Source organism: Anneissia japonica, unplaced genomic scaffold, assembly GCF_011630105.1.
Source record: "Anneissia japonica isolate Jap-2015-1 unplaced genomic scaffold, ASM1163010v1 scaffold1524_len114575_cov127, whole genome shotgun sequence".
Lineage (NCBI taxonomy): Eukaryota > Metazoa > Echinodermata > Crinoidea > Comatulida > Comatulidae > Anneissia > Anneissia japonica.
Window position 1 is genome coordinate 66,917 of NW_022747488.1, and position 10,068 is coordinate 76,984.

General features: G+C 34.4%; 2 protein-coding genes across 2 annotated transcripts; both read left to right on the forward strand.

The window, feature by feature from the left end:
• The first annotated feature begins 204 nt into the window (after positions 1 to 204).
• On the forward strand, positions 205 to 2,494 carry LOC117120510. The gene is made up of 2 exons (XM_033265520.1): positions 205 to 241; positions 577 to 2,494. Exon 2 carries the CDS (start codon positions 620 to 622, stop codon positions 1,790 to 1,792), a length of 1,173 nt encoding a protein of 390 aa, XP_033121411.1. The 5' UTR covers positions 205 to 241; positions 577 to 619; the 3' UTR covers positions 1,793 to 2,494.
• A 3,775-nt stretch (positions 2,495 to 6,269) lies between these two features.
• Positions 6,270 to 8,952, forward strand: LOC117120506 (serine-rich adhesin for platelets-like). The gene is made up of 2 exons (XM_033265517.1): positions 6,270 to 6,584; positions 7,526 to 8,952. Exon 2 carries the CDS (start codon positions 7,612 to 7,614, stop codon positions 8,950 to 8,952), a length of 1,341 nt encoding a protein of 446 aa, XP_033121408.1. The 5' UTR covers positions 6,270 to 6,584; positions 7,526 to 7,611.
• Positions 8,953 to 10,068: the final 1,116 nt, after the last annotated feature.

Below are 10,068 nucleotides of genomic sequence, written 5' to 3' on the forward strand. Positions count from 1 at the left end.
ACAGATATTATATCATGTTAAAGGATGCATACATTTTGTTTTAGGCAGAATTGAAAAAAAAATAAAAGTAAAAATCTTGTTTTTATGACATCTACGGTAAATTGTATTTATGTAACCTTCAAAAGAGCATTGTTTGTGAGCTACTGGTATTCATCCAGGAACTACAACTATTTCCTATGACAATTCACTTTCCCTTCAAACCAAGCCTTATTTCAGTAAGATAATCTCAGTTCACTGAAAGGTAAGCTACTTTTAAATATTATACAGTATATATAAAAAACAATAGAGATGGAGGATGAATATTTAGCTAAAATTGTAATAATTCATAAATAATTCATGTCACTTTATTGAAATTGTATAACCAACAAATTGGATAATACAAAATATCCCAATAGTACAGTAATATAAGTATTGTACTCTATAAACCCTAAAGTACTTTTCAAACCAAATACAATATAAGAAAAATTGTAATAAATTCTATCAATTACTATAAAATGGTAGTGAAGAAGACAGCGGAATGTATGCATGCATCTTACAGTATGTAAAACATTTACAATTTTTTGTTTTATTTTTTAGGGATAGACAATTCAGTTTGCACCAATAAATAACATCTGAAAAAATGAAAACGTTGGGTGTGATCATAGCAGCTTTTGTTCTGCAAACCGCACATTCTGCTGAAGTAACTTTACCTGCAAATCAAGTAGCCAATCCTAATCAGATATTTACTTTTGTGTGTATCACAAATCTGACAGATACAGAGGAGGATGAAAATTACAACATTAAATGGAAAAAGAACAATGAGCTTATTGCAGTAAATAACACAGTGCTAAGGTACAGTGGACAGATTTCTAGTGTCAGATCCCCTACCCAGCATCAACTAATAATATACAATGTTAGTGCAGAAGACAGGGGAATGTACACTTGCATCTTGGAGTTCACATCTTCAGATCTTCCTTCCACAAATTCCTCAACAAACTTACTTATTAATGGTTACTTGCCCAAACCATTCTGCACAAAGCCTGTAAGCTATGAAACAGGACCGACTACACTAGTGTGTTTGTCTGAAGTAAGTATTCCTATAGTGAAGATACAACTGCTTAATAGTACAACAGGAGGTATTGTAGCAGAGGTTGTCCCAGATACCAATGTTGGTATTTTCAAATTGGAACACACAATTGATGTCAATGAGATTGGAGATGGTCAGTTTACATGCAGAAGCAGTTTCAAAGATCACAATCTCCCTGAAACTAAGGAATGTTTGATTCAATATTCAGATATTATTCCTTCAACAACTGAGACTACATATGAAATGCAGACAACAGGCAACAATAAAACAAGGATAATAACAGTTCAGTCTGAAAATATGACAGCACCAAAGAAACAGCTTCAACAGCCTATTCTAGATGGTTCCAACCTGATCATTACTCTGTCTCTATGCTCAGCATTTCTAATTGTATGTATCATTATTATTTGTCTACTATGCAAGAAAAAATCATGCTCTACAAAAGAAAGAGAAAAACATGATTACACACAATGTGTTCCAATAAGCATCCATTCAATTGATGGAGTGGAAACCAAAACCTCAATTCATAACACCTATGAAATGAAAAGTATGCGCAATAAAGGAGAAGTTCAAATAGTTTTACAAGAAATGCGTCCCTACCATGGTAAAGGGTTACAAAACTTTTCTAATGTTGTGGAAAGACATATGCAAAGAAGTCTTTCAATGGAAGCAATAGAGGGCGGCACACAAGGAGATTACACTGACATTGGGCCATCCCGTTGGTACTGACAAGGTATCCTCACTAAAGAATTTGAAAGAGAATTGTGGCAAATAAAACATGCAACAAATGAAGTAAATGAGCAAGAGGATCATTACTATGCATCAACAGATTATTATCCAGAAGATAATTCTTATAAACCAGCAGATATTATAGTTTATGCCTATACAGAAGATAACCCAAGTTACCAATCTCCAGACTATCCACAAGAGATGAATTTAAACAAATCTGCAGATGATCAATATGCCAATGATCAGCACCATGAATCTACTGATCATCAGAAGAAAGATCGACTGCCAGAGCTTAATTACCAAGAGAGATCTTCAGACAACCCTGTGGAGACTCATCAGTACGAGTCTACAGACCTAGAAATTAATCTGCCCAATACTTATTCAGACTATTCTTCTTTAACTGATGAAGCACATTATGAAAATTTAAATTTATTGGGTGAAAGTTTGATGTGTTCAAATGATTATACTCTTGAAGATAATCCTTGTTATCAGTCAACAGATAATTCAAGAGATCATAAAAACTTGACAGATTATCTACAGGAGGATAATCCTTGTTATGTTACAGTTTGACAAGCCTGGCTATGGGTGAACTAGTTGAGTGAATTGTATAGGAATAAGAAGAAACATGTCTGATTTTTCTTTAATTAAATCTTGGTTCATTACACTTAAATGTGTTGCTTTTAGCTTCTTTTCGATCGTTTAGGTATATCATTCATGATTTACACTACAACAGTGAAAACAAGATTGCAGAAGAATGGAAAAACTTCGCAAGCAAGTAAGAAAAGCTGAAGCTGACATTAATTTTCCCAACTGTATAGGAATACTTTTAAATGGCGGTCTTGTGAAAAACACAATTTGTGATCAAGTTTTTGATTTTCAAATAGTAATTATTATATATCTTGATACTGAATATGGCATTATTTCTATGATATATCTTTAAAGCTTTAGACCATATGACATATTACACACATATAATGCATGGTGAAGACATATCACATCCATATAAATATGATGTCATATCATGAAGGTATACCTCCATGGTCATATCATACCCGCATATGGTAAGACTTCATTCCCAGTTGGTAGAGTTTGGAGACAATATACATGGTCAAAATCAATGCATCTTTCAGTTTCACTTACTACAAAGTGAGAAACTGGCATCAATGAATGTGTTAATTGGCTAGATTGCACAAATTGACAAACATGTTAAAAACTTTACTCAAACTAATTTTTCCAAATAACGATAATGTGTATTTTATTTACAGGTATTACTGATTATAGGGATTCAATTATTTCAATTTTATTCAATGCAAAAGACAGACTTGGTGCAATTATTTTCTTTCACAGTTTGAAAACTATGCGAACTAACTACACCTACATCAATGCTGCCTCCAATAGTCAGCATTTGTCATAGATGCAAGTTAAACTAATTTGCAGGTGGGAAATTTTGTTTAAAAAACCTCCCCCTAGGGGTCGTGGGCATTCCGGGGCATGCCCCCCCCCCCGAAAAAAATCCTTCCCTAGATGCTCGGAAATACATTCTTTAAGCTAGTATTTTTGTCACTCTCATGAGCCAGGCACGTGGCGGTTGTAGTGTGTTCTTTGATCTTATCCGATCACACTGCATCAAGTTTTATCTAATCTCACTCAAAAACTAGTAAGAGATTTTCAAATATTTACCGACCCTTATCAAATTTTATATTGGGAAGGTTACTTAAAATAGAAAGCCAATTACCTCAATTAGGGTGTGGTGCGCCACCATTTAATTGTGTTCAAATGTGTAACCAGGGTGAGGTGCGCCACCATTTATTTGTGTTTGAATGTATAACTAGGGTGTGGTGTGCCACCATTTATTTGTGTTCGAATGTGTTACAACAAAACCATCATATTTTAAGCACTGTAATGATGGATATTTAGCGAGAGAGCAACATATATTTTTTATTATAGGCAATATTATGTGTGAGATTTTGGTCCTCAAACGCGAGAGCGTGAGACAGACCGCAAATGCTGACATCTCAAGCCGAATGCGTGAGCCTTGACGCGTATGATTTGTCGATTGGTGGTGACACACCTATTTTTTAGGTATATTTCACCGAGTTATTTGTAGCCAATTTTGTGGCACCTACCATATTTGCCAGATTCAAGATTCAAGAAATTTTATTTGTCCATTTAAAAATACAGAAAATTGTATTGCTTGGCAGATGACGAATGTACAGATTGGACAAAAATAAAAAGAATGCTCAACAAATCTGGGCCAAGTTGAGAGTACTGGCCTACTTTTGAAAGTAACATGAACAAAACAAACTGAAAACAAATAGACAAACTGAATTGTAATACAGATTAACAGCAGTCACTTCTAGACACCCTCTGGATGGGCTTTCCTTGAAATAAACAATAGAAACTGCCAGGGTAAAATATGGTATGATTGTCTATTATCAATCAAAAGTTGAAAATCAACATTGTAGCTTTACATAATTGATGTAATTTGCGGTAGGCCATCCATGGGAAAGGAAGTATGTTTCTGTGGGAATGCCTCTTATTGTGTGGGATGGCTTCCTTAAAAAGAATTCTGACGCCTACAAATTGGCATGTCTAAATTTAGAATGCTAGTTGTGGACAGAACTGAGTTGAGTTTTAAGCAAATTATAACAAAGCTTAGTTTACTACTGTCTATTGAAAATAATTGTAATCGATATTATATTTTACGCATGACCGGGACGTTATGGTGCCTTACAATTTAAAACAGCATTTTCTAACAACTACATTTATAACCTACATCACAATTTTGTATCTTAGACTCAATAAGCATTGAATATATTTAGCTGTACTAGTCCATAATAAATAGAAATTAAGTTGCACTCTGAGTGCATCATTCACATGAAGAAGTTTACTGTGTACCATGAAAGTTTATGTTAATAAAAATATTAAGTATAGTCTCAATAAGAATTGTTTGATAAAATAATTTTTGATAGTCTATGCCTTGCCCATATATAGTCATGATGTGCCTATATATGGTCATTCAGTGATGTCATCATGACCATATTTAGGCATGTCACATGTTTTTATATAAAATTTTATAGTGTGGATAGGACTTTTAGACATTAAGTAAAGTAATGCCATCGATACAAAATGTAATGGTTGCCAAGAATGCTAAACCCTTTGAAACACTTTCTTTATTGTTGCACTGTATAGACAATAACTCATGTACTGTAATGTAGACACACCCCAAAGTACATCCGTTCCAACATATGGTTCCTGTTAAAAGATGACCTTTGACAAATGATGCCTCAATGGATCAAGGTATTATATTTTCATATCAACATCCTAGAGGCCTAGCTTATCTTTCTTTCTCTGATATAAATACACAAACTCATCTCTAGTGCCATTATCAAAAATAAATTCAATTAAAACATTTCCATTTCTGTACATATTTGAATATGCATACATTGTGAGGCACAGAGATAATGGGAGACATACCACACAAGACAGAGGCGTCTATGGATGTAATAATGTGCAATAAATAAAACAATTATACTTTTAATATTTCATTTGCCATTCAACGACAGAAATATATGCTATTTGCACAAATGCTAAAAAGTGTGTAGCGTTGCGTGTATGGTGTTGATCGTGAAATCAGGACTTAAGACAGACGCTCGTCGGCATTAAACGTATGGATTGTGCGTGTAAAGTAGCAAGCAGCAGCGTATTTAGAAGTCTTGAAATGAAGGTGCTGATAGGGGCACGAATGTGATTTTTAACTACTCGACCACGGTTTTGTTGGGGGGAAGGGGGAGACTGGGGCGCAAGTAATTTTTGGAGGGGCGTGTGTGCCCTGTGTACTCTCCCCACCCCAGAAACCCCACTGGCAGCATGACAAAGAAAGTTGCACAAAATGTTCCGGATTGCCAACTCATTATCCAGTGACCAGGGTGAAAAAATTTTGCCAGTGCCTTGTATATTCTCTGGATTGTGATAGGTGCTATATAAATTCAGATTTTTAAAAAAAATAGCTGCCAAACAATAATATTATTGAAAGAATTATAGTAAAATCTGTAAATCAATGAAAATGTAAATGCCTTTTTTAGATGGTACAGTTAATAACTTATTTGATAATTTTACAGTAAGTGAGCAATACTTACTGTAAAATGATCAAATAAGTTTACAGTAAGTGAGCAATACAACGGTTAAATTGACTGATGAAGGGTTTTAAAATTTTATTCAGAATATATTTACTTATTGTAAGTTCACAATGAGATAAAAACCATTCTATGAAAGCAAACTGGAAAATCTATTTTCGACTGACAACTTCATTGTCATTTTATGTATTTTCAAAAATTATTTCTGTATCCAATTACCTAGTATAGTATTAAAGAAACAAACAAAATGTATTCTATTTTTCATCAATTTCAACTTCCACACAAACAGTAGGAGTTTGAATCAAAAGAAAAAGCTGACATGCTTACATACCGTGGAAACACTACATACGTCACAGGGGAAAAAAAACAATGAAAAGGTGACTATAAGCCTGGGTAAATAGAGCTACACTTCTTTGATATGGCATTCATTGTACAGACCTTCCATGCATGATCAAGTATGCCCCCCATTGAAACTTACTCGGGTATAAAAAGTCAGGTTTTGGTATGTAGGCGTAGCAGACAACAGAAGATAATATGCATTGAATACACAGCATTCATACAGTTATGACAAGGCAGTAACAAGATTTCAAATTTTAAGGTTTTTAAGGTTGAATCACAGAAACACTATATGGTATATACTTCATATAAAAACAAAGGTAAGTTCACTAGTGTAGAAAAGACATTATAGGATAAAGAGAAGAAACTCTCAACTGAGATTTGGAAACATGCTGGTCATAAGAGAATGTACAAGCTATCACAGTTTAGCCTACAGGAGTTCAATTTCTTATTCTAATTTGCATACTGAAATAAATCCTGTGTATTCTACATTGAGTATTTGCATATAAATTTATTTAAATTCATTACAATACAATACAACTTCATCCTATATGGAATGACTTATGTAAAGGCACTGGGTATAAATCAAATCACAAAAACTATTAATATAATTAAATATCCCTTAAAAATTTTAAAAAGTTGTACTCTTCAGTCATCAGTTTTTATACATATTTCAATTAAATTATACTTTGAAAGTGTCTTTAAAAACTATATTTATTATTTTTAATGATATATTACCAGGAAAACAATTTCTCACCAACAAATGTAAAATAATGATATTAATCTAAAAAATTGCATAAGTCTATTTATACCTGTAATAATTCACAAAATATCATTCAGACCTGTGTTGTAGCTACGCCAGTCGGCACTAGCATTTGTTAACCAGGCCAGAGAGCAAATTTTTAAAATTTGACCGGCACAAAATGTGTGTAAACTTTAATTAAATTATCAGTTAAATATGTCACTCATAATATTCATATATTCCAATGTGGAAAGTCAAAACTTTGACCCTGAAATTCTTGAAGCGGCCTATTTTACACCGGTTATCAACCTATTCTTACTTACAATTCCAAATCATGAATAGCGGCGAACACCATGGCAGCCTGCCAGCTGTCTCTCTCTCTCTCTCTCTCTCGTACTATCTAGGCTAGCCCTATTAATTAACCCCACTCGGAAATAGCCGGCACTCAAATCCGGCTAGCTACAACACTGATTCAGACTATTCATTAATGTCTAATAATTTCACTTTTCCTTTTAACAGTTTAAAAAAATTGAATAATTTTTACATGGACCTTGAAATACCGAGTGCCTGACTTCAGTGTAAAAAAATTACACAATTCAAGGGATATGGCTTACACCTGGTTGCGAGTTACTGTTTTAATTCTGGTTGTGATTGCAACAAATAATATATATGCTGCTGAAATCTCTTTTCCTGATCATGTGACTGTAGAATTGGAAGGTGATAATGCTATGTTCCAATGTTCTTTAACTTTAACATCTGGTGAAGCTGGTACATCACATGGAATACTTTGGATGAAAAATGACATCATTGTAATAGCTACTAGTGACAGCATATCAGACGCCAGCGGAAAATATGCACTTGATGGATTTTCAACTGCAATGAATACAGCATTGAGCCAAACACTGAAAGTTACAAACACGGATATATCTGATCTTGGAACATATCAATGTATTTTTATTCTAAACACTCAACGAACAAATGTCGAGGCATCTGCTAGATTATACATTAGGAATTTTGTTCCTCCACCAACATGTTTTAATCCTACACAAACTATAGTGATGCCTAATGACCAAGTAACATTACGATGTACTGCAGATCCTGGTGATCCAGCAATACAGATGATGTGGTCACCAGCGAATAGTAGAGTCAGCTTAGCAAGTTCCACTCAGCAATTTAATAATCACTTAAGTCTGGAATACATACTGAGTGTGCCCAATAATGTTCAGGGTGTTATTTCTTACAATTGCCATACATTTATGCAAGGCAGTGGTGTAACAAAATCATGTACAACATCCTTACTGGTGGAAACAGCTCAAGTAAAGCTTTTGATTTCGCAGTCACCTGAGATGGTGATGGCAGGGCAAGATGTAAATTTCATCTGCTTTGTCTCAGATGGACACACTCCCGCATCAATAGGATGGTCATTCCCGAATTCAGGTACCATTGGCCATAGTACTGCAGGCAGTACTCTGAGCATTTTCAATGTTCAGTCTAGATATGACGGACTGATAGTGACCTGTACAGTTAATACAACTGATGGGCAGCAAGAGAGTGAAACAGCTGTACTTAATGTGATAGCGACAACAGCAACAGCAACAACAACACTAACTCAGCACACAACAACATTAACTCAACACACAACAACAACCACCACAACAACAATGGTTCCAACACAGATATACACAATGACACCAACTGCTTTGTGGACAACCTTATCAACTGATCGTCAACAAACATTGTTAAGTGACGGTACGTCAAGGTCACATGACATCACAGGAGACCAGTTAGTCTCACCATTGAATGAAAAAGGCGATGAATCGCCCCTGAGTACCAGGCTCATAATAATTATTGCAGTCTGCGGATCGATTCTTCTGTTGGTGTTTGTCACTTGTATTATAGTAACCTGCTGCTTTTTAAAACCTCAAGCTCCGAAGTCTGCAAGATGAATTGAAAGATAACATGGCAGTAACAGAAATGGAAATTGATAATAGTGCAAGAAATGATTTTTCTGAACCTACATACATAAATTATGACCTTGAGAGTGAAGAAAAAGTAAATGAAATTTACTACTATAAAGGCGATGGTTGGAAACCTCCTACCATTTCTAATCAAACTACAACTCTCTAACAGATACAGTAATTGAAAAAAAAATGTATTGTTCATGTTTTGTATTGTTTCATATGTATATTACAAAATATAATGTTTTAGTTTATGTATATAAATATTTTTATTATCATATTAGATCTGCCTATTAGGCTATGAAAGAAATAACAGTAGATTATCCAGTTATATTTTAAAAGGATTCTTTTTATTTTTTTTTTATTTTTCCTCAAAGTGGAAACCGACATTTGTAATTATGGATGACCAGGGATGTAGCTATGGTGGGCGGAGTTTGGCAAGGCCATCCAGCCTTGAATTTTTTCGCTCAGGCTATAGCTAATTCATGGCCCTCCACACACCCTTATTAACCCACTTTTCCATCCTAAAAAATCTACTCTTACCACCCACCCACCCTTAAAATGTCTATCACCCACCCTTAGTTTTCTACAGCTGGATGATGGTGTCTTTTCACACTAGAATGTATGGAATGGAGTACGTACTGGGTATTTATATTGCGCCTTTCCCTTGCGGTTATGAAGCGCAAGCCAAGCCTTAATAATTCAGGAAAACTAAATTATTGACAATGATAGAATTATATTATACTTCACAGAACGTTTGCAGAAAGATAATAAAAAAAAATTTTAAATTATTTAAAAAAAAAAATTACATCTAAGACTGTGTATGCTTTGCATATACCCCTGTGCTGGTAATAAATTTCAAGATTTTTTTATTAGAAAGCTTTAAGCAAAGATACTAGAAATACAAGATAGAGTTCTCCACACCAAAAAAGTGTTCCACCGAAATGCATGGTGGGAATACGAAAAATGGGACGCACCCTACAGCTGGATCTAAAAAAACTTGTGCCAAACTTTCGTTACCAAGTCGTCGCGTATTTTATTATCAATTCTCAACAAAGATACTAAATATAAAAACAAACTGGAATAGACACCCAGACAGTGACA

Excerpts from the sequence above, each read along its gene's own strand:
- LOC117120506 (XM_033265517.1), top strand. The coding sequence starts at position 7,612 with ATGGCTTACACCTGGTTGCGAGTTACTGTTTTAATTCTGGTTGTGATT.
- LOC117120510 (XM_033265520.1), top strand. The coding sequence starts at position 620 with ATGAAAACGTTGGGTGTGATCATAGCAGCTTTTGTTCTGCAAACCGCA.